This window comes from Nicotiana sylvestris, chromosome 1 (assembly GCF_000393655.2).
Source record: "Nicotiana sylvestris chromosome 1, ASM39365v2, whole genome shotgun sequence".
NCBI classification, from domain to species: domain Eukaryota; kingdom Viridiplantae; phylum Streptophyta; class Magnoliopsida; order Solanales; family Solanaceae; genus Nicotiana; species Nicotiana sylvestris.
In genome coordinates, this window is record NC_091057.1 from 171399159 (window position 1) to 171423779 (window position 24621).

Below are 24621 nucleotides of genomic sequence, written 5' to 3' on the forward strand. Positions count from 1 at the left end.
AATCTGTAACTCGCAACCATTAGCAAAAATCATTTGAGAAACTGGACAGCACAACTGGGGCAAACTTGCTAATATGGTTTTTAGTTGTCATCAAAAACCACTATTGCAAAGAGTTGCACCAATTGGGAAAATATAGTCCATTGGCTAGTTCCTTATACAAGCAGTCCCTATTGCCCTAAATTCCAGATTGATCCTGCGTTTTGGTAGGGGTTAATAGAGGCGGAGAAAGAAATATTCAAGAGTATTCTCTTTTATAGATAAACAGTTGCCCATTTCTCTGGTCTGCTTAATGATTATGGTGAGTTTGTCAGCAATAAAAAGCAAGAGCAGGGGCAGCTTGCAACCCAGATACAAACACAATAAGTTTTGCAAACTAAAATCAAATAGCTAATCATTAATGCGAAATAGCAAGGTATCTGGACAAAGGACACATAACTACTTGGAAGCAGTTTAAAATTAACAACAATAAGACAATGTTTTTAGTAACTGTTTAACATGACTATCTCCTAAAGGTTCCCTATTTTTTTTTCTATATTTCCAAATTATGTACCGACTCATTGGAGAAAGCATTGTGCTTATGCTTTCATGAGCCGAGGGTCTATTGGAATAATATGTGGTTGTTGTTGTTCATTGGAGAAAGAATTTGCCAGTAAAAGGAAAAGGACAAGCAAATTATTCTTGTTTTGTAAAAATATTGAAAGAGAAGCACGGGGCGGGACAAGAAGATTAGAAAGCAATAAGCTCATTTCTTACCTCTCCCCCATGGTAAAAGCATCATTGCTTTGTCCATATTTTTTGTACATTGGTTTGGTTATAAGTAGTAGTTACATTGGTTTTGACATTCTCTGCTGTCAAGTATTTTTGGAGTACTAAATTTTGACAGTTTTTATTGTTGACATAATGAAATATCTCCTTAGCTGCAAATAGTTTTTATATTATAAGGTTTTAACGTAAATTTTGGTTTTCTATTGTTTTTCATTTCTTCTTTCTTCTTGCTAGTAATTCTGATTCCTTATCTCTCTTCATTTGTAACAATTGTAGAGGTACTTTGAGCATAGACAACTAGTGATCTTGACCAGTCCAACCTATAAAACATGAATTTTATAATCGGAAAGTATAGTTAAAGTAATATTAAATTAAGCATAAAGTTTAAGAAAGAAATAAAAAGATTTTGAAATGTACGATCTATAACAAGTTATAAATATTTATTTAGTTATATATTATCTTATTAACAGTAAAATAAGTAATTTTAAATTAAATTATTTTTAATATATAAACTTTGTCTTTTTTAACAGACTAAAGAGTAAATAACAACATGTATAATCGTAAAGAGTAAATATTATCACATAATTTAGGCGGGAGTTGGGAGGGAAAAAGAAGTAGTTAAACTACAGTTTAATTTTTTAATTTTTATTACTTCTTACAAATAATATATGGATTAACTCCTCTTATTTGAAGAGGACCCCATATTTTGAAATGGTTCATTTATGTCCCGTTTGATTCATGTTTGAAGGAGATCAGAAATGGCGTCCAAGTTTACCCCAAAGCTTTTCTCATGGCTTATTCTACCAACATTGTTACTCATTTCTCTCTACTCTTTATCTCTTCCTCTTTACACTCCCACTCCAAAACCCAAAATTCCCATCTCATCCTCTTGTAATCTCTTCAAAGGCAAGTGGATCAACGACCCGAATCGCAAACCCATTTACGATGAGTCCTGCCCGTTTCACAGGAACGCCTGGAACTGCCTCAGAAACCAAAGGGAAAACATGGGTCGGATCAATTCATGGAAATGGGTACCCGACAAGTGTGATTTGGCTCGGATCGATCCGGTTGAGTTCTTGGGTTTAATGAGGAACAAGAATATTGGGTTTGTAGGGGATTCGTTGAATGAGAATTTCTTGGTTTCGTTTTTGTGTATACTAAGAGTAGCTGATTCTGGTGCAAAGAAATGGAAGAGAAAGGGGGCTTGGAGAGGAGCTTATTTTCCAAAGTTTAATGTTACTGTGGCTTATCATCGTGCTGTTTTGCTCGCGAAATATGAGTGAGTACATTGCTTTTTTCTTTTGCCTCGTTTATACTTTGCGGTATATTTGTTGGCCTGTCGTTGTAGGCTGTGTTGTTAGTAGCAAGTGCAAAAATATTAGGCTTTTGTTCCATTATCTTGTCAACTGACAATTTGTTACTCCCTCTATCCCAATTTATGTAACACTCCCTTTTTCAGTCTGTTCCAATTTAGTAGCAAGGATTAACTTTACTTGATCATTACTGATTGAATAAGGTGGCAGCCAAAACAGCTTGACGACTCCAACCAAGATGGATTAAAGGGAATATATCGAGTAGATGTTGATATTCCAGCAGATGATTGGGCTCATATTGGTGCCTTTTATGATGTTCTAGTCTTCAACACTGGTCACTGGTAATTTCATGTGCCTTGATGTTGTTTCCTTCCAAATTGAATGACTACTTTTCTTTCGTTGTTAATTGTAAAATATTGACATTTTCATTTTAAGTTTTTTTTACATCATATGTAAGAGAATAGAATAAATTGGAAGACAATCAGTTGTTGGGCGAAAATATTAATATCAACTACCTGCCCCTCAACCCTTGCAAACACACCACCCGCTATGGATGGAATCTTCAGCCACCTTTGGATGCTAACCACCTGCCTGTACCACTAGTGAAACTTGAAAAGTTTAAAACTTTATTGAAACGCATAAAAGTCTTCTATCAATCCTCAGTGGCATCTCAAGTTAATCCTAGAAAACGAAACTATAAATTAATGTGTTACCAAAACCTAAAATTCTGCCATATTAAGTAAAAAAATGTACATGTTTCTTAAGTGGGAAGTGTTAGCTTATCTTTCTTCTTTTGGATATGAGTGTATCACATTAGGAAATTGAAGAGCCAATGGAGGATGAGCTAGGTCGTTCAGCTGGTAATTTGTTGTGTGCAGCAATTTTGCATTGTTAATTATTCCAGTTGTGTCTGTTCAAACTTCAAAGAAAGTATTCCGTTAATCACAACGTGGGCTAAGTCTACGTTTGAGAAGAAACCAATTAAAAGACTACTATATGATTTTTGTCATTCTGTATACACATAACATCTAGTTCCGGAACAATGAGGGTTCAATTTTTGGGTTCTTTAATTTTTTTGTTGTTGGGCAAAGAGGGCCCCACCGCGGGGGGGGGGGGGTCTTCATCTTCTGCTCTTTGTGTCTGTACTCATTGCATGACTTCCAAATTCTTTTACCTAATCTGGTATTAAGAACATATTAGCTCTGACTCATTTGGTTTTAATGTTTATCGATATCTTCCAGGTGGGGCTTTGACAAATTTCCTAAAGAGACTCCTCTTGTTTTCTATAAGTCAGGGCAACCCATTCAACCTCCCTTAGAGATGTTTAATGGACTAAAGGCTGTTCTCGAGAATATGATTGCCTACATAGAAAAAGAATTACCAGGGAAAACACTTAAATTTTGGCGCTTGCAATCGCCAAGGCACTTTCAGGGGGGTGACTGGAATCAAAATGGTAGTTGTACAGTGGATGAACCCCTTGATGAACTTCAGGTATGCAAATGTAGCACCTTTTGTAAATTTGAGATTTCCACGTTTGAAGGTAATCTACTTGGTTAGCGACTAATAGAAATGTCCCTTGCATATGAGAGTGCAGGCATTTTACGTTTACTAAAGCTTTCAATTTGCATTTAGCAGCATTGTTTCTTTGGTCATAATTTTAAGAACCAGCTAGGGGGATTTGATCCCTAATTTTCTTTCTAGAACTACCAGGATAAAAAACCAGTTTAGCTACTGTGGCGCTTTGAAATAATCACTTGAAAACTGCAAGTTATCTTCCCAAGAAAGAATCACTTGAAAAATGTGTTGCTTAGTCCCAACCTAATGCAAGTAAAGTTAAAAGACGTGGATAATTTGCTAAATAGTTAGCATTTAGTGAGGATTTGCTTCCTAATCTCATGTAGCTCATTTTTAGTTTATTTTCCCTGACAGTTCATACAGAAGTATGAAAGTTAATATATAATATATATATATATATATATATATATATATATATTCTTTTTTTAATTTAACTTCCTTCAATAAGTGCTTTTTCTTTCCATATTTACCGGACAATTACATTTCCTAACGAATTGTAGGGACTTATTGTGTGCTAGTAAGTTAATAATAGTAGGTAATGACAAGTTTTCTGAAGAAAATCTTACTGATACCTGAACAGCTTGACCTGTGGTTTGATCCCAGATATAATGGGGTTAACAAAGAAGCAAGGCGACTAAATCATCTCATTGAAGAGGTTCTAAAAGGCTCAAATATCAGAATCCTCGATCTGACTCACTTGAGCGAGTTCAGGGCAGATGCCCATCCTGCGATTTGGTTGGGGAAAAAGGATGCAGTGGCTGTCTGGGGTCAGGACTGTATGCACTGGTGCCTTCCAGGTGTTCCAGATACATGGGTTGATATTCTGGCCCAGCTTATGAATCATTATATTTTGGAGACAGGGTAATCATTGTGGATGGTTGCAAAGGTTTCTTGAAGTATTTGCAGCTGAGCTCATGATAGATCAAAGATGCGGTGCTCATATTTTTGACACCTATTACAAACTTGCTGATCTGAAGGAGGTGGTGAACTAATTCACTAATTTCTGTCCATTTAAATTCTTTCTAGCACCTTTGATGCCGTGTAGCCTTGTTCAGGGGCTTTGATTAGAGATGGTTTTCTTGTGAGGAAAAATGGAGGCAGCAGATGGTTGATTATGAACAAAAAGGCCTGAAGTTCATGCTCTATGAAGTATTATTTTTTCCCTTTTCACGTTATACCTCAGGAGGATTTGTTTCCCGTTTTGTAACTTTGTAGAACATATTTATATATAGATTTCTTCTATGTTTCCATTCAGGTGCACTCTCTTCTTTTTCAGACTTTTTGTGTTTTGGGGTGGAGGTGGAGGATGTAAATGAACTCATGGAAAAAAATGATAAACTCCCCTTAAGGAGCTAGAGATGTGTTAAGAGCGAGTTATAAAAAATATTCTATTCAAGTAACACTAACTATCCTTAATGCTTTTTTCCCCAACCAGGAACTATTCTTTTCCTGAAAATGGTTTTTATATCAATTCCCAATTAGTGTTCGTTTTCATTAAAAAACATTTTATAAGATGTGCGAATTATCTTTTTCCTCTTTGCATTAAAATTGGTTTGCTACACTCGATTTCGGAAAAAAAGTGAGAATTCTTATGTCCAAACGGGCCTAAATACTCTCAAACGTCAATAATGCACACATGTTTCCTCAAGAAATAAATCTATAATACCTCTGTCCATTCTAGTATACACTAGCTTTTTTACTCTATTTCAAAAATATTGAAATCTTCTTCATTTGGAGGCTCTTTAATATTGATATTTTCATATTGTTCTATAATATCTAAGCCGATGGATAGACTTGTTGGTACTTATTCTGGTGGGAGATAACAGGTACATATCTCGTATCCGATAGTATAATCTAGATTCGTGCCAATCATAAAAGTTGCTATAGGCTAATAAATACTCTCTTTATCTTAATTTATATGTCATACTTTTTTTTAGTATGTCTCGAAAAAAATATCATACTTTTTTATTTAAAAATAATTTAATTTTAAATTTCTTATTAAATTTCTTATTTTACTCTTTAATAAAATAGCTTATAGCCAAATTAGTGGTGGCAAAATGGTTAGAAGAAAATAGTTAACCACACATATTATCCACACAAAAAATGGGTTGAATAATGAGCTTTTTTAAAACGGGTCAAATATGGATAAGAACCATATTATCCATTTAGAAAATGGATAATCAATAGGTAACCAATTAGTCTAACTTTTACATTTGTAAAGCTTCAAATTGGGGTTACTCAAGTTAGAGAGACTAAGAATTCTTCCAAAAGTGATCATATGCAAGAAGTCATGGATAATATGGTTACCCATATTATCGGCCGATTAACCCGTTTTTTATCCGTATTAAATATGGGTCAGGTCGGATAATTTAACAATTTTTTTATTACCTATTTTCGACCAGAACCATATCCGACCCGACCCGCCCGTTTGTCATTCCTAAGCCAAACAAATATTTATGACTTATTTTAGATCATAACATTCACAAGCCTTTTTTTTAAAATTTAGTGTATAATAGCCCGTTTGACCAAGCTGCAAAAATCAGCTTATTTTGAGAAGTGTTTTTTTTTCAAAAGTGCTTTTCTCAAAAGTATTTTTGGTGAGAAGCAATTTGTGTTTGGCTAATTAGTTTGAAAAACACTTCTGAGCAGCAATTAGTGTTTGGCCAAGCTTTAAAAAACTGCTTCTTTGTGTATTTTTCTCAAAATTGCTTCTCCAAAAAAGTGCTTTTAGAGAGAACTCATTTTTTCTGCTTCCCCAAAACTGCTTTTGTTTTTCCTCAAAAATACTTTTTTTCCTTTCAAAAGCTTGGCCAAACACATTAATTTTTGGCCAAAAGTGCTTTTGGAGAAGACAAAAAGGAAAAACTAAAGAAGTTGGGCAAACAGGCTATATAAGTCAAATTTGGCCACTAGATACTAGGTCCCTAACAATAAACTCATAAAGAAGCCCTTTAAATTCCAATCCAAAAACTTAAACCTAAATCCTCTTTCCATGGCTTTGAGAATTCATCTTCTTTACCCAAACTATTTCCCTTCACTATCCACAAAGACCCAAATCAATTGGGTTCCCTCCATTTATACCCTCAAAAATCCACACAAATTTCCGAAAATCTCATGTACCAACAACAACGACATGAGCGATTTAGAGCTGGCCTTAGATTTGGCAACAGAGGTTGATAAGATAAACACCCAGATGTTACAAAAACAGGAGGCACTGAAGAAAAGCAGAGAGCTATTGTATTTGGAATTTTGCAACTATACGGGCTTGAAATCGGAGGAAATGAAGAAGAAATGGAAGAGATTAAGTGAAGAGGAGAAATGGGTTTTGGTTAAAGGTTTTGTGTTAGAATGGGCTGCTCATTTTCATCCCTTGTCTGCTAGGTCTGTTAAAGATTTGGTTGATGAATACTTGGTCGAAAATACTCCTGAGTCTACTTCTTCTGCTTTTTTCCCTGGACTCAAAAAATTGATGGGATTTTCACAGGATGATAATTAATAGTAGAACCATTTCAGTTTTTACACTGTTCAGGCAAACAGAATAATTAAACAAATAGCCATTAATCTGCTTTAGTTTTGTTCTTTTCAACGGTATGAAGAAATTTAATGAAAATATGACTGCCTCTGTGTTAGCTGAGCCCAAAAGATTAATCATTTGAATTGATACAAAAGATTTATATAATACACAAGCGAATTTAGGATATAAACTTTATTGGTTCAACTTCGTGATTTTATCACAACTCCTTGATTTATATGGTGAACTTCTGTAACAAATATACAGGGTTGAGTCTCAATTAATTTGGAATTAAAGTTGATTGAACTTTTTTCTTAATTAATCTAGATCCAACCTCACCAAGAGACTTATCATCCATCAATTATCAACATTAATAACTTATCAAAAAAAAGTAAATTAGATGAACTTCTCTACTAAATAAACGCACAAAGAAGGCAAGCAAAATTAACTTCTCTGACGCTTTTCTTTGTGTTTTCCTGATATCCTACTAAACAGGAATCTTGCAATATCATGACTATAAGAAAATTAGACAATACTATGATGTCAAGTATTATGCACTTTTGAGTGAATTGCCTACTTTTAACCAGATTGAAACCTTAAACACTAGTAACTCATGGTTCAATTTTCTTAACATAGGATTATTATGGTGTCTGTGCCCTGCTGGTTCAGAAGCTATATTGTAAAAACAAATAAAGGATGAGCAACTGAGAAAGGGAAAGACACAATACAGAAAGCAAAAAGAAGCTTCATAAAAACCCTCATGAACTTGATATATGAGTCATCAGGATTCAATGTATTACTGTATATACTTTTTTTCTGGAACAAATGAGTGTAACAAATACAACTGCAACTGTAAAACAGACTTTCTCACAATTGGAGGGAATCCCTCCCCTAATAATGGATACCTCAGGCCTAGAAAAAAATTCATAATAACCCGGAATCTAACTCGTGGCCACTAGAACAATTATTCTCTAATTTGATACAGCTAAGACTAGCAAACCCTCCCAGAAAACATGGATCTGAAACCATGATTAGTAACTTAGCCGAAAGTTGTTGACCTTTTCATGAGGGAAAAATAATTAAAGAATTCTGAATGGCAAAGTAACCTCAAGAAGATTGCTTTTGATTTTGTTCTATCTTGGCTCGTAACTTCTCTTCCAATACAGAAATCTCTGTATCAAGACCAAATATTCTGTTAAGGGCATGCATATTTTCAAGTATCTCACTTAAAGTTCGATTTTCAGCTCCATCACATTTCAGATGCTGCATTGGTCCGTGTAGCAGCTTGTTCACTATCCCTAGACTGAGATCATAGATAGCTTTCTTCTTGTTTTTGGGGAGGTCATCACCCATCTTGGACAAACACTTGTCAACCTCAGCAGCCCTAATTCTTTCAGCATATGCCCTGAGCTTTTTGATAGTTGGAACCGTCTCAAGGGAGTCTTTACGGGCTTCAAATTGTTTCACTTCCTCATCAATGATGGCCTGAGCTTCCATTTTCTTCCGCAACCGATCCTCCTTATTAGCTTCCACAACCTCTTTAAGATTGTCCACATTGTAAACACATGCACCTTTGAGTTCTGAGACACAAGGCTCCACATTCCGAGGAACAGAAATATCGATAAATAGCCTCTGTCCCCCAAATTCAGAGTTCACAGCAGGAAGTGCTTGAACACTCTCCTTTACATATAAAGGAGCTTCTGAAGCAGTGCAGGTGAATACTACATCAGCCTGAGCAGCACATGATAACATTTCTGAGAGAGGTTTGTATATTATTTCAGCATCCTTCAACTCCTCACGGATGGCAGCAACTCTGTCCTCGGTCCTGTTAACTACAACCATCTTTTTACACCCTTTAGCAACCAAATGTTTGATCACAAGCTTTCCCATCTTCCCTGCTCCAACTACTAACACGCGGGCAGTAGAAGAAGAATACTCCGGAAGTTTCAGCAAAGCAAGCTCCACTGCAGCTGAACTTACTGATACTGATCCGCTGGAAATATTGGTCTCAGTCCTAACCCTCTTTCCGGCTGTGATTGCATGCTTAAATAGCTCACTTATTTTCCTACCAAAGCCAGGGACCCCCTGTCCATTCTTAACAACCTGCTTGACCTGTGCAAGAATTTGTCCTTCTCCTAGGACTAGGGAATCCAGCCCAGCAGCTACTTCAAACAGGTGTTGTGTGGCATCTTGATTGTATAGCAAAAATCGGTGTTGGCAAAGCTCTGTCACTGGAACTCCACTAAACTGCCAATCAAAAATATTTGTGTCAAAAAGATTTGCTTGATAAAGTACAAGAAGTAAGAACTGTAGCTTGTGGCTTTATTTCATTGAAAATTGTGCTTAAAGTAGTTAGACATTTGCAAAGATATTTGTGAGCAGGGGAGCCAAAGCACTTTAAATTAAATCCAGTTCCTTCTTAAATGTAGAAATACAGTGTATTAAATGACATAGAAACGCCAAATCTTTTGCTTTTTCTTAAGCGTATCTTTCATTATGGAGAATATACAAAGTAATTCCTAAACCTTTGAAACCAGCAAGAATTTGTTCATAACCGACCACAAGATACACAGGCTGATGCACATTAGGGTAGAATACGGTTTTATATCATCAATGGTGTTGCTAGTTTATCACATGGGTTTAAGATGTGAGACAACAAAAGAAAACATTATGCGGATAATGATGATTGAAGAAAAATTTACCTTAGACATCCACTCAGTCACTTCTTTAATTCCACGATTTTGGGCCAGCGCCACAACATATATTTCGATTCTGTTACAAGTACTCAATACAGCAGCTTCCTCTATATGATTCAAGGAACATAGTTCACGAATTGCTTGAGGCCACTGTGCTTCTGGAATGGAGACTTTCTCCCGCACTTCAACTGGTGCTGTGTGAATGTTAAGTCCAATCACCATGATGCTGCTGCTACTCTTTGTATATCCTGCTCAAGAAAAAGTTACTAATGTTTAGACTCAAATTCTAACCTTCTAAAACCATCTTATGTTAACTTCTCATCACCGTACAATAATCAATCAATCAACTAATTAATTCCGCTCTATTCATGTATTCAGTATTCAGAGAATTCATCAATATAATTCAATCAAAGACACAAATTTAAATTTAAAAAAAAAATGAAATATCTAGATTTCTAGTTAAACTACTATTTCTGGAGATATATTAACTCAGTCTTAACGCTAACAAAAAAAGTCTAGTCTAAATTAATACATTCATATCTCTAACTAAATGAGTAAACAAATAATTAAAAAGAAAAGGCTTGAGAACGATGCTTACTGTCAGCCGCAGATGTTTTCAGAAGCTCCAAAGCTGAAAGACTCGACGCTTTAGATTCCTTTTCACCATTACTAACCACCGAGTTCGAAGCAACTTCACATCTAGGGCTCAAAGAATGCGATTTCGTCCAATAAACCAACGGCTTAATTCTCCGACCTTTCCCGAATAAACTAACTTGGTGCCGGAAACAATCCACGGAAGGAGAAAAAGACGAAGAACACGACGTAGAACTTAAATTATCACAACGAAAACTGTCAACTGCAAAAGAGGTCGCAAAGCCACTCGCTACCGCCATTGAAACGCTTGTTTTGAGAAACAATAGCGGCTATTGCGAGAGAACTCCGAAACTCAGATTTGATATTGAGATTCGGAGCAGGTGACAGAGAAGAATGGGTTTGGTATAAAAAATTCGTTGAATATAATTGGGTATTCGGTGGCAAATTTTTGACCAAATCGATGGATGATGGTTGAATCGTAAGACAGTGGTTGGGGATTATTGACTATTACGGCTGCTATTTATAGTTGTGGCCTGTGGGTTTTTTTTATTACTAGCTCAATTAATTCCAGTTTACTTGAACTTATTTCCTTTTTTTCATCTATTTAAAAAAGAATGACTCCTTTTCAAATTTAGAAATAATTTATTCTTAGTGAGAAGCTTTTATAACTATAGTAGACCCTTTTTTGAATTGTTTACAACCACAAATTCTAAAATTCTTCATTTTTTCTTAAATTGCGTGCCCAGTCAAACAAATTCACGTACAAGTAGGGAGTATTCCATATACGCGTTGGTTCCACACTCCTAATTCTCATATGAAATGGTCCAAACGTGAGACTTGCTACTCCATTTAGGAATGTGATAGTAATGTAAACGTTGTATACCTTTTTTGACTTTGATTTGGAATTGGTTGCCCTACTGTATTAATTTCATCGTGCGTAATTAGGGTTATAATTTGACTATTTAATAATTTGAATACTCTTTTTTGTTCATTATCAAGGATTTATTACATCCAATAATTATTAAATTATTCCAAATGACTTTTTATAAATCCCTTTTGAGGCATGAGTTTTTCTTTCCTCTTCGGGGCATGAATTGACAAATGATGATCATAATAAAGAATTATTAAATAGCTATCACCCTTTGGACGTTTTAAATAAAAAGTTATTCCATCGCAGCATTTCATTGTTTCCTTTATAGCATAAACAATCAGACATTTCTGTAACAATATTCTCATATAACAATTATTTCCTATAAAAATTAAGTTTTTCTCGGAACCGATTATTATGCTATGTTATAATATATGTTCTCTATAACAACATTTCACTATAACAGTTAAAAAATATCGGATTAAATGAGGTTGATATAGAGAGGTTTGACCGTAAATAAATTTTACTTTTGAAATCAACTTTAGAATTAATAAAGAAACCTTCATATACATACATAAACGTTTGGCACAATAATTGACCTTGCATACGGACAGGTTTATAACAAGTAACTCCTCTACACAGTATAATAATACCCTTGAAATTATGTAGTTTCTTCTTTGAACCAAAAAGAAAAAGATGTTGGTTAGTCCTAAAAGTAAATCTTGATTGCTAATTGACTAGCAATCTAGCATTAACGAGAGGGGTAAAAAGAGGCAGAGAATGAGAGCAATTTCCTCATCTTTCTTCATTACTTTTTATCTAGACTTGTAATTTGTTATGGTCAAGTAATTGATTGTTAGTTAAAACAGTCTAAAGATACTTTTAAAATAGTGTGATATTTGTTGTTCCTCCTGTATTTGTAAAATAATGATTATTGAAATTAAAACGTTAACATATTAACGTAAATATAAATGATATAAATGAAATACAAATTAATTCGAGCCCACTAAATTCACAGTGTTTCCTTAAGGAATTTAATCCCCTCCTAGTACCCAAGGTTATGGATTATTTCCTCCCAGGATAGAACGAATTACACACTGGTGTAGCGGTACTTCAAACCTCAATGTTTCAGCAAACACAAAGTTCGGCAGCAAATCACACTTACTATTGCTTTCTTAGTAGTTTAAAACAATGCAGAACAAGGGAGGAGAAGTCAGAAATTCGTATGGAAAATCTGAGAGGAAGGAGTGCAAAGTATAGCTAACGTTGAGTTTTCGGTGAAGAGATGATCAATTGCTCTCAAGTTTTCAGTGTGTCTTCAACATGCTGCTTGCACCCTCTATTTATAGTGCAATTAACTGCTAAAAATGGATCCGCTGCCACTCATAAAGTGGAGCACTTGGCCATGGTGGACAGAGCACCAGGCTGTTTACTAATGGAGCAATCAATATGGCAATGGTGGCTGAAGCACTACTCATGGTGGAATGAGCACTTGCTCATTAATATTCACGGATTGGAAAACATCCGTTACAAACACGGATAATATTACGTTAATATTCACTATTAACAAATAAATTTGGTCCAAAAAATTAATCAATCAATCGATCATTTGACCAAATCCAAATCCAAATCCGAATCCGAAGCCGAAGCCGTAGCCGTAGCCGAAGCCGAAGCCGAGCCGAGCGAGCGAGCGACGACGACGACGCGAGACTTGCCTTCTTCCTAACTCTTTAAGAGCTACATGAAGTGCATTTGTATATAAACCCACCAAACTCCTTTTCCTCTACCAATGAGGGACAATGTCTCATTAAAAGGAGAGAGAAACTTAAAATTTTACTCAAAATTTTCATTTCCCTCCATTTCCCATTCACCCTCTTTTTAATACCTTTCTATATTAAAAAGAAACTCAACAATCCCCCACATGAATGGGGAATGGCTATATCACGGAAGTATGCATGAAAAACTTGTGTGATTTGCAAGCAAGGATTAATTGCATCTGGATAAGTAGGTTTCCCTTTGAACTTTCCGTAGTGAACTTATGTCGGATATACTCGGTCAATCGGTAGATTTGATATCTTTGAACCGTCGAACTTTAGTGTATACCTAGACAACCATAAGTCACACAATCAATCCCTTAACCGTCTTTGGTTCTCATTGTTGTGTTCGTTTCAGCCATGAACACTGCCTGGTTTCATAAGTGCGTAGAGAATTGGCCTTGCAAAATTCTCCTTGAAGCGGCTAACACTTCACACTTACATAGGTGATTCCTAAACGTGTCATCCCGTAGATACACTATTTGATATACCCTGTATCAAATTTAGAAATCATTAAAAAGCCTTAATGTTTTATCCTTGGTACTGAACATTGTCTCATCACGAGAATGGACTAAAATTTTTGTTGACAATGTTGAACCGTCATTAATGACTTTGTTTGATCTCCTTGAACCTAGATCTTGGGATCTCCAGTCTTCTAGGTAGAGTTACCGCCACAATGACTTGTTCTCGGCCATAGTCTCATTCCCCTCGATGATTTCTCAACTACCTCTCTAGTTAGGCCTTTTGTAAGTGGATCCGACACATTATCACTTGACCTTACATAGTCAATCGTGATAATTCCTCTAGAGAGTAGTTGCCTAACGGTTTTATGTCTTCGTCGTATATGACGAGATTTACCGTTATACATAACGCTCCCAGCCCTTCCAATTGTTGCTTGGCTATCACAATGTATGCATATTGGTGCCAACGGTTTGGGCCAAAATGGAATATCTTCCAAGAAATTCTGGAGCCATTCAGCTTCTTCACCGGCTTTATCTAAGGCTATGAACTCAACCTCCATTATAGAGCGGGAAATACATGTTTGTTTGGACGACTTCCAAGATACCGCTCCTCCACCAATAGTGAATACATATCCACTTGTGGACTTCGAATCAGTTGAACCGGTAATCCAATTTGCATCACAATATCCTTCAATCACCGCAGGATATTTACTGTAGTGCAAATCAAAGTTTTGGGTATGTTCTAAATATCCCAAAACTCGTTTCATTGCCATCCAGTGAGATTGACCTGGATTGCTCGTGTATCGACTCAGTTTACTTATAGCACAAGCTATATCTGGTCGTGTACAATTCATGATGTACATTAAGCATCCCAACACACGAGCATAATCCAATTGTGATTTGCTTTGGCCTTTGTTCTTTGCTAATGCAAGATTCACGTCAATTGGAGTCTTTGCAACTTTAAAGCCTAAGTGCTTGAATTTTTCAAGTACTGTCTTAATATAATGAGATTGTGACAATGCCAGACCTTGAGGAGTCTTTTGGATCTTAATCCCCAGAATTAAATCTGCAACTCCCAAGTCCTTCATATCAAACTTGCTAGTTAGCATACGCTTAGTCGCATTTATGTTGGCAATGTCATTACTCATTATCAGCATATCATCCACATATAGGCAAACAATGACTATGTGATTTGGAACATTTTTAATGTACACACATTTATCACATTCATTTATCTTAAAACTATTTGACAACATTGTTTGGTCAAATTTCGCATGCCATTGTTTGGGTGCTTGTTTTAGTCCGTAGAGGGACTTAACAAGTCTACATACCTTCTTTTCTTTACTTGGAACTACAAACCCTTCAGGTTGTTCCATGTAAATTTCTTCCTCCAAATCTCCATTTAAGAAGGCTGTCTTTACGTCCATTTGATGAATTTCAAGACCATAAACTGCAGCTAAAGCTACTAGCATTCGTATGGACGTAATTCTCGTCACTGGAGAATATGTATCAAAGTAGTCAAGACCTTCTCGTTGTCTATACCCTTTTACAACAAGTCTTGCTTTAAATTTATCAATAGTGCCATCATCTTTCATTTTTCTTTAAAAAATCCATTTCACCCCAAAGGTTTATTTCCAGGAGGAAGATCAACCAATTCTCATATATGGTTGTTCAATATGGATTCTATTTCACTATTGATTACCTCTTTCCAGAACAATGATTCCGAAGAAGACATAGCTTTTTTAAATGTTTGAGGCTCATTTTCCAATAAGAAAGTCACAAAATCTGGTCCAAACGAAGTAGACGTTCTTTGACGTTTACTACGTCTTGGATCCTCCTGATAAAATGTACTTTCTTTTGTTTCTTCCCGAGGTCATTTAGATCCTTCACCAAACAACTCACATTCCTTTTTATACGAATATATATTTTCAAAGAACTCAGCATTATCTGATTCTATAACCGTATTATTATGAATGTCAGGATTTTCTGATTTATGAACCAGAAATCGATATGCTTTACTATTGGACGCATATCCTATGAAAACACAATCAACTGTTTTCGGTCCTATTTTTACCCTTTTGGGTTTAGGAACTTGTACTTTTTCCAAACATCCCCACACTTTAAAATAATTCAAGTTGGGCTTCCTTCATTTTCATTTTTCATATGGAATGGATTATGTTTTGCTATGGGGTACTCGATTTAGTATTCGGCTAGCCGTAAGAACAGCTTCCCCCCACAAGTTATGTGGCAATCCAGAACTTATCAACAATGCGTTCATCATCTCCTTTAATGAACGATTCTTTCTTTCTGCAATCCCATTGGATTGGGGCGTGTAAGGGGCTATTGTTTGATGAATAATTCCATATTATGAACATATTTGTTCAAAAGGAGATTCATATTCACCACCCCTATCACTTCTTATCATTTTGATTTTCTTGTTAAGTTGCATTTCAACTTCATTTTTGTATTTCTTGAATGCGTCTATTGCTTCATCTTTACTATTAAGTAAGTAAACATAGCAATATCGAGTATTGTCGTCAATAAAAGTTATGAAATACTTCTTTCCACCGCGAGATGGTATTGACTTCGTATCACAAATGTCTGTGTGAATTAAGTCTAAAGGATTTGAATTCCTTTCTACCGACTTATAAGGATATTTAACATACTTAGATTCCACACATATTTGACATTTTGATTTTTCGCATTCAAACTTAGGCAATATTTCCAAGTTAATCATTTTTCGCAAGGTTTTATAATTGACATGACCCAAACGTACATGCCATAAATCATTTGACTCAAGTAAGTAAGAAGAAGCTGAAGTTTTATTATTAGTTTCAACAACTATTACATTCAGCTTGAAAAGGCCCTCAGTAAGGTAACCTTTTCCTACAAACATTTCATTCTTACTAATCACTACCTTGTCAGATACAAAAACGCACTTGAAACCGTGCTTTACAAGAAGTCCAGTAGAGACTAAGTTCTTCCTAATCTCGGGAACATGAAGGACGTTGTTCAAAGTCATGACCTTGCCAGAAGTCATCTTGAGAAATATCTTACCGTATCCTTCAATTTTTGCTGTAGCAGCATTTCCCATAGAGAGCGTCTCTTCGGGTCCAGCAGAAGCATATGTAGAAAATGCTTCCCTCACAGCACAAACATGGCGAGTGGCTCCAGAATCAATCCACCACTCCTTTGGGTTTCCTACCAGGTTGCATTCAGAAAGCATGGCGCACAAGTCATCAACATCATCATGCTTTTCTACCATGTTTGCTTGACCCCTTTGCTTGTCTTTCTTCCGAGCACGACACTCCGTAGATTTGTGTCCGGTTTTCCCACAGTTGTAGCAGTTTCCACTGAACCGCTTCTTGCTTGGGTTGTATTTCGGACCAGAAGCCTTCTTTCTCTTTTTGTTATCTTCAACAATATTTGCTCCCATTATTGTTGAATTTCCACGGCCTCTCCTTTCAGCAGCTTTATTGTCCTCTTCGATTCTCAATCGAACAATGAAATCTTCAAGGGACATCTCCTTTCGTTTATGTTTCAAATAATTTTTGAAGTCCTTCCACAATGGAGGCAACTTCTTAATTATTGCTGCTACTTGGAATGCTTCATTGATGACAAGACCTTCAATGAAAATTCCGTTAGTAAAATTACTAAAAATTTTACTTTCAACATCAGTATTCATTTGAAATATACCTTCAGTAAGTAGATCATGAATAATCACTTGCAATTCCTGGACTTGGGTAATAACAGACTTGCTATCTACCATTTTGTAGTCCAAAAATTTTGCAGCGACGAATTTCTTCATCCCGACATCTTCAGTTTTGTATTTCTTTTCAAGCGCATTCCACAATTCTTTTGACGTCTCCACGCCACTGTATACATTATACAGATTATCCTCCAGTCCGCTAAGAATATAATTCCTGCACAAGAAGTCAGAATGCTTTCACGCCTCAATCACGAGAAAGCTTTCATTCTTTGGAGTTTCATCTGGAAGATCAGGAACATCTTCCTTGATGAACTTTTGTAGACATAACGTAGTCAAGTAGAAGAACATCTTCTGCTGCCAGCGCTTGAAATCCATCCCAGAAAATTTTCCGGGTTTCTCTGCCGGTGCCAACGCCGGAGTTTGACTTGTCGATGCGTTGGCAGTCATCATCGAAACAGCTTGATTTCCGTCATTCGCCATTTTTTTTTTCGAAAAAAAAAATGACACAAGCAAACGTTTAATAAACATTTAAAACTGGAGTGAAAAATCACGTAGATTTTAATCTCCAACAAAATGCCACGGAGGCTTTACTCTCCAAATGGGAGTACACAAAACCACAAAGGTTTTAAGTTTCCAGAATAATAAGAATAACACAAATACAGAAATTAAAATTATTAAATTCCGTAAGTTTGTTGTTCCTCCTGTATTTGTAAAATAATGATTATGGAAATTAAAACGTTAACTTATTAACGTAAATATAAATGATATAAATGAAACACAAATTAATTCGAGCCCACTGAATTCACAGTGTTTCCTTAAGGAATTTAATCCCCTCCTAGTACCCAAGGTTATGGATTATTTCCTCCCAAGATAGAACGAATTATACACTGGTGTAGCGGTACTTCAAACCTCAATGTTTCAGCAAACACAAAGTTCGGCAGCAAATCACACTTACTGTTGCTTTCTTAGTAGTTTAAAACAATGCAGAACAAGGGAGGAGAAGTCAGAAATTCGTATGGAAAATCTAAGAGGAAGGAGTGCAAAGTATAGCTAACGTTGAGTTTTCGGTGAAGAGAAGATCAATTGCTCTCAAGTTTTCAGTGTGTCTTCAACAGGCTGCTTGCACCCTCTATTTATAGTGCAATTAGCTGCTAAAAATGGACCCGCTGCCACTCATGAAGTGGAGCACTTGGCCATGGTGGACAGAGCACCAGGCTGTTTACTAATGGAGCAATCAATATGGCAATGGTGGCTGGAGCACTACTCATGGTGGAATGAGCACTTGCTCATTAATATTCACGGATTGGAAAACATCCGTTACAAACACAGATAATATTACGTTAATATTCACTATTAACAAATAAAAGCCGAAGCCGAAGCCGTAGCCGAGCCGAACGAGTGACGACGACGGCGCGAGGCTTGCCTTCTTCCTAACTCTTTAAGAGCTACATGAAGTGCATTTGTATATAAACCCACCAAACTCTTTTTCCTCTACCAACGAGGGACAATGTCTCGTTAAAAGGAGAGGGAAACTTAAAATTTTACTCAAAATTTCCATTTCCCTCCATTTCCCATTCACCCTCTTTTTAATACCTTTCTATATTAAAAAGAAACTCAACAATATTGTCGGTTTTGGGCGAAGTCCGTACGATTTTCCCCAAAAGGTTTTACATCATTAAGAGTATCTAACTCCTTATAAGTAAAATCTTTTCCTTTATACTTTTTATGTGGGTCTTTGTTCACATATGCCCAACACTGATCACATCACTAAAGTCAAAAGGATAATATTTTCAACATGTAGGCCATAATTTTTGAAAATACGAGGTTCTTGTACCTCTTCAAGAAAAAAGTGCTATGTTTATATTGCTATAAAAGAAGTTTCTTTGAAACCACAAAGTCAAATAGAAATAATAGAGAACATAATGGCTTACCATTCTAAATAAATAATAAGCAATCATTATGCAAGTAATACAACATAATTTTTTGATAAAAGAGTATTGCCCCTTGGTTAAATATGGCTTTGGCTCCACCACTAATCGTAATCAATTCAACATGCCTATGTTGCGTGATGAAATTGTTACCACTTCCATTCAAGTTCAGTAGTTTTTTAAAAATAAAAAACAAAAAGTACATAAGAAAAATCATGTAGACCACACTTGTAATAACGTCAAAAGATATGTTATAAACAAACAAAACAAGAAATTGAAAAAATCGCAAGCTAGATTTGACAATTTATTGGCTCTTTTCTTGCTGCGTTTGCGACAAACTAGTGATGTATTAGCCACACATGGTCAGATGTTCCAGAATACTTGCAAGATAATAGTGCAAGTCCTTAGTAACCTATATACCCGAAACCTAAAAAATGAAAATGATTCTGAAATTCTCACCATTTGCTCCTTCCCGAACTCTGATTTTCAACCCCAGGTTCCAACCCAGAAGAGTAATCCACATTCATGGCCTCTCCAATTCCCAATTCAGAGTTGTAGCCATGGCTGGGGCAGGGTCTGTTCAGAAGTCAGAGGAGGAGTGGCGTGCCATCCTCTCCCCTGAGCAATTCCGGATTCTGAGGCAGAAAGGCACAGAGTATGTTGTATAATCTCAATTCTTCTACCTGCTATTACATATTACCAATTAGTTGGGATTAAAACTTAGTTTTAGCTGCAATATTAGGCTCGTTGTTTGGTACAGGAGTCTTTCTTGTCTGGTTAGAAATTTGCTTGTCTGTGACATTTAGGGAATTCCAGTTTTAGAGAACTTATAACTTTATCTTAATAGTCAAATTATGTAGTATTGGAGAATGAGCCTGAATAGAGCGAATTGAACAAAGGACATATATTAGTTCGGATTGAGGCATAGTTAATTGATTTTGATCTGAACTGCTACCTATCATTGAATTGTTGCCACTTGTGACAAGTTTTCAGGAAAAATTTCAGGGTTAGTTTATCTGCTTGGTAGTATTGTTTGTTGACATAATATTGGATTCACTTACTAAGAGAAGTAGTTACTCATGCTTGAAAGAAGAGCAAAGGGGAAAAGGCATGAAAGCAAGCTAGTTGATGTAGGCATCTACCTATTAATTAAATGATTGGAATCCCTGATTTTTACTGTAGAATTAATTCACAGGAATCCAGGGACAGGGGAGTATAACAAGTTTTTTGGTGTAGGCACCTACCTGTGTGCTGGTTGTGGAACTCCCCTCTATAGGTCTGCAACAAAATTCAACTCACCCTGCGGCTGGCCTTCTTTTTATGAGGGTCTCCCCGGGGCCATAAATCGCAATGTGAGCTTCTCCTCAATTATATATGCTACTTCCCTATCCCTTTTTTACTTTCTAAATATTTTTAGATCGTTGTACCACAGCTCGTTCTCATTTTGCTCCTTTGATAACTCGAACGCCTTAACCTCTTTGTTAGAAATGAGTGTTCTATCAACCTCATTTCTACTGCTAGAGTTGCTAAAATTACAAAGCGAAAAGCAAGAGTTCAGGAACTTTTCCTATTTCCCTCTCCATTGCTTAATCTCTCTATTCATTAATGATTTTATTATCGGACTCTAACATTTTTGAGTTGATTGCGTGATTTTCAGCCTGACCCAGATGGGGTGAGGATGGAGATAACTTGTGCTGCTTGTGGGGGCCATCTTGGTCATGTTTTTAAAGGTGAAGGGTTTCGTACCCCAACGAATGAGCGCCATTGTGTCAATAGTATATCCCTTAAGTTCAAACCACCAAGTTCTTAATGCCTCGTGCTGAGTATGCAACGGTTATTATGAACTTAAATCTTTTCTCTAGCACTTGTCTCGCAAAGATTGATGCTTTGTTAACTGCTAATGACTGTATTATATTTGGATACAAAAAACACACCACCGCTCTTTAATGTAGCGTCAAAGGACAACAATAAGTTAGAACTTCTGCTAGTTCAAGTAGTACAGTAGATTTCACAGAACTTAGGTATTTGACTTACTAAAATATTTTTTGGCATAAAAAAAAAACTCAGTATCAAAGTCATGTACTTTATTTCTCTAACAATTGGCACTGCATTTGTAAAATACTTGTAGATATACTGGAATCCTACATGCATCAAAGAAATTTATAAAGACAGTAAGAGAAGTAAACATCCTGCACCAGCTAGAAATCACTGGTGCAAGTATATGACTTGCACCCGAAAATGAGAGGGGGAAAATGCAAAGGCAATGATGGCTTACCCTGATATCCCGATGTGGAGTAAAGAGATTTTTGCTGCTTTCAGCCTTCAGTGTGGAGCCAAAACTCATCTCCCACACTTAAGTGAACCAACATAGATGTGCGGCATATGAGCTATTTCTCGCCATTCCCGTTCAAGATGAGTGCAGTCTTGAATTGACAAATGCTGAAGAGTATTGAGGTGTTTTAATCCTTCTGGCAATGACATGAAACATGTGCAATTTGAAATTGCTAAAGATCTAAGATAAGAAAGTTTGGCAAGCCAGTCAGGAAGATCTGCAAGATCAAGACTGCTATGGATTACCAGACTTTTGCAACATAGTGACATGTTGAAGGCTAAGTGGTAATGGGCGTAATTCAGGACAGGATATAGTATTCAAGCTCCGTAGAATTGAGAGATTCTGCAAACTATCTGTAGATAAAGTTAACCGAGGGCAACCATTACAATAGAGAGCTGTTCTAAAACTGTGAGATGGAGGAACCCACTTGATAGAGAAATCAGGTTGCTGCAATTCTCAGTGGAGAGCTGAATCCTGCAATTTCTTCTGTTGGCAATGACTCTAAGCAGTGGCACCCATTGATATCAAAGTACTCCAAAGCTTTCAGCTTTCGAATTCCTGCTGGCAAATGGGTTAGTTTTTCACAGTAGCTAATGGTCAGTGGCTTCAGATCCATGAGATGCTTTATTTCTGAAGGAAGCGAAACAAGAGACTTTTGCATGAAAGTATTTCCAGAGTCTCCAGAGGTTTATTATTCTCCAGCAGTTTCACCGGAAGATGCATTAAACCCTGAAGTGCATCAATCACAAGATGGGAGAGTGAAGACATATTTTCCACAGACTCCAAGATCTTAGGGTGCCAATCACGGAGCTCCAGATAAAGAAGAGATTGAAATGTTGGAGCAGTGATGAGGTTAGGACACTTATCCCTTGATATAAGTTTTTTGAGGTTTACATGTGGATGAAGACACTCAAGGATACACTCCATGACAATGTCATTATCCCTCGGTAATGATCTTGATGTACCATCAACTTCTCTGCAAACCTCGCTGTTGCCAGCTTTACTATCTTCTCTTCGTTCCCACTTCCCCATTGGAACCTTAACAACTCAACATACTTCTTCGCCCTCAGATTAGCCAGTATAGCTTCTTCTTTGTCTCTGATATTCTCCAGGCACCTTATCCTCAATTCACCTCTTAAGTTTAGACAACTGATTTCAGTGATGCTTTCTCCAATCCCTTTGCCCACAGTGTATAAAGACGATGTTTGAAGCTGAGCCAAATTCCCCAGACCAGCAGGGAGGCGAGTCAGACCATCACGTCCTGCTATGTTAAGGTGCCTTAAGCCAGTTATATTAGCCAAGCCAAAAGGTAACTCCATTAGATTACCACAAGATGAAAGGTTCAGGGTTTACATATTACAAAGGTTGCAGATAGCATGAGGGAGTGATTGAATAGAAGTGTTTGAGAGATCAAGGTATCTCAAGCATATCAAATCACTAATCGACTCATGCACCTTTTTCAATACATCCACTTAAATCCAGGACTCGCAAGTATTGAAAGTTCAGTGGAAAAGACGGGACATCTCGGGTGCAAAAAAAGAATAGGAGCGTGCGCAGATCTTTGGCACCATACAATTCCTTTGGAAGTGAAGTAGGATCTGAATGACAAAGGATTGACAGGTGTAAGCCCGTGCCATGCTACCTTGGGCAAGGTCATGTCCCAACATCTCGAAGTCTTTACTCCCAACGGTTTCAGCAAGATCACGGATGAAATCGTGCATCTTAGTATATTGCTATGTCAATCTCATCAAAAAATTTGACTTCTTGGAAGAATGATAAGCACAACAAGTCATTGAAATACTCATTGCCTATATCCTCCAACTGTCTGTTTCTCTCATGGCATTGTAGGATTGCGTAGAGGTGTTCATAACACGCAGCGGAAGACAATAGCAATCCTAGGCAGAACTTTTCGTGTTTAAAATTTATTTACATGTCATAAATCGGATCTAAGACAAACTCTTTGATCAATGAAACCCCGTGAACAAATTGAATGAAAATATTGTGTTGAAATTTTTCTCAAAAATTTCAACTTAAAATAGAAGAACAAGAAACACCTTTCGTGTAATATTATTTTCTCTCTTGGCTTTGTATTGCACTCTCACTTTCACAAAGTGATTTTTCTTCTCAAGACTTATTTTCCAAAATTGCACGACAAGAATTATTCTTGTACGTTTTTCTCTTAATTCTGTGGCTTCTTGAAAGTATTATTTTTTCATCATAGATTTTCATGTCAATTGGACATATTTATAACCTCTGAAAATCCTTTTTCATTATATCAAAGGAAAAGTCGGAGGCGGTGAACTTTTGTACAATTCTAAACCGAAAGTAAGTTGCCATTGTTGAAAAAATTGAATCTCATTCAAAATGAGATTGTGGCTGCCCACATGTTGGACTTTCAAATACAAGTCAAATATGGATTCTTGTCAAAATCGAAAGTAAGTTTGCCATTGTTGAAAAATTAAATCTCATTCTAAATGAGATTGTGGCCGCCCACATGTTGGATTTTTCAAATACAATTCAAAGTTTCCACCAAACTTCTTTCTTAATGAATATTTTATATAACATCTTTTATATATAAGATAAGTGTTAATTATATATATCACATATATATTTTAGCCAAGAGATATAATTTAGTTTTCTATTCCAAAATAGAATATTTCAATTTGTTCACAATATTAATTATATCATCTGTGCTAGCAAAGAATATAATAATATTTTATTTGGACTAATAACTAAATTTATTTGACTAATTAAATTCTTTAATTTAATTATCAAATAATAAAGTAATTAATCCTTTAACAAAGATTAGAACACTCGTTAGTGTGCGACCCCATAGGTTCAATACTAAGCCGGTAGTAAATTGATCACATCAATATACTAATCAAGGGTGGCGTCTAACAACACTCCTTAACGACCGGATAACATGAATTATACAATTTACTCTCAAGAACATGTAGAAGAATAATGTATTAATTCCTTCTGTCATTATAGCTCTGGGTCACCCTAGGATATGGTTCAACTGTCAAATCCTAATAGGCGACCAACTATGTGTTCA

The 24621-nt window shown here is 36.2% G+C and overlaps 4 protein-coding genes across 5 annotated transcripts; 3 read left to right on the top strand and 1 right to left on the bottom strand.

Moving 5' to 3' along the window:
• Positions 1-1453: 1453 nt before the first annotated feature.
• Positions 1454-4907, top strand: LOC104223217 (protein trichome birefringence-like 12). Of its 2 annotated transcripts, none has more exons than XM_009774598.2 (4): positions 1454-2044; positions 2282-2419; positions 3320-3569; positions 4234-4907. In XM_009774598.2, the coding sequence occupies exons 1-4, from the start codon at positions 1524-1526 to the stop codon at positions 4516-4518; spliced, it is 1194 nt and encodes a 397-aa protein (XP_009772900.1). In that variant the 5' UTR covers positions 1454-1523; the 3' UTR covers positions 4519-4907. The 2 variants fall into 2 exon arrangements, with proteins under 2 accessions (XP_009772900.1, XP_009772901.1); XM_009774599.2 differs by having other exon boundaries at positions 4257-4341.
• Positions 4908-6582: 1675 nt separating this feature from the next.
• On the top strand, positions 6583-7263 carry LOC104223218 (uncharacterized). The gene has a single exon (XM_009774600.2). It carries the CDS (start codon positions 6646-6648, stop codon positions 7147-7149), a length of 504 nt encoding a protein of 167 aa, XP_009772902.1. The 5' UTR covers positions 6583-6645; the 3' UTR covers positions 7150-7263.
• Positions 7264-7891: 628 nt separating this feature from the next.
• LOC104223219 (glutamyl-tRNA reductase 1, chloroplastic-like) lies at positions 7892-10930 on the bottom strand. The gene is made up of 3 exons (XM_009774601.2): positions 10459-10930; positions 9867-10108; positions 7892-9411 (listed from the first exon to the last, which is right to left on the bottom strand). Exons 1-3 carry the CDS (start codon positions 10751-10753, stop codon positions 8272-8274), a joined length of 1677 nt encoding a protein of 558 aa, XP_009772903.1. The 5' UTR covers positions 10754-10930; the 3' UTR covers positions 7892-8271.
• An 8583-nt stretch (positions 10931-19513) lies between these two features.
• On the top strand, positions 19514-21312 carry LOC104222429 (peptide methionine sulfoxide reductase B5-like). Its single transcript, XM_009773662.2, has 3 exons — positions 19514-19889; positions 20430-20586; positions 20892-21312. Exons 1-3 carry the CDS (start codon positions 19669-19671, stop codon positions 21042-21044), a joined length of 531 nt encoding a protein of 176 aa, XP_009771964.1. The 5' UTR covers positions 19514-19668; the 3' UTR covers positions 21045-21312.
• The last annotated feature ends 3309 nt before the right edge of the window (positions 21313-24621 follow it).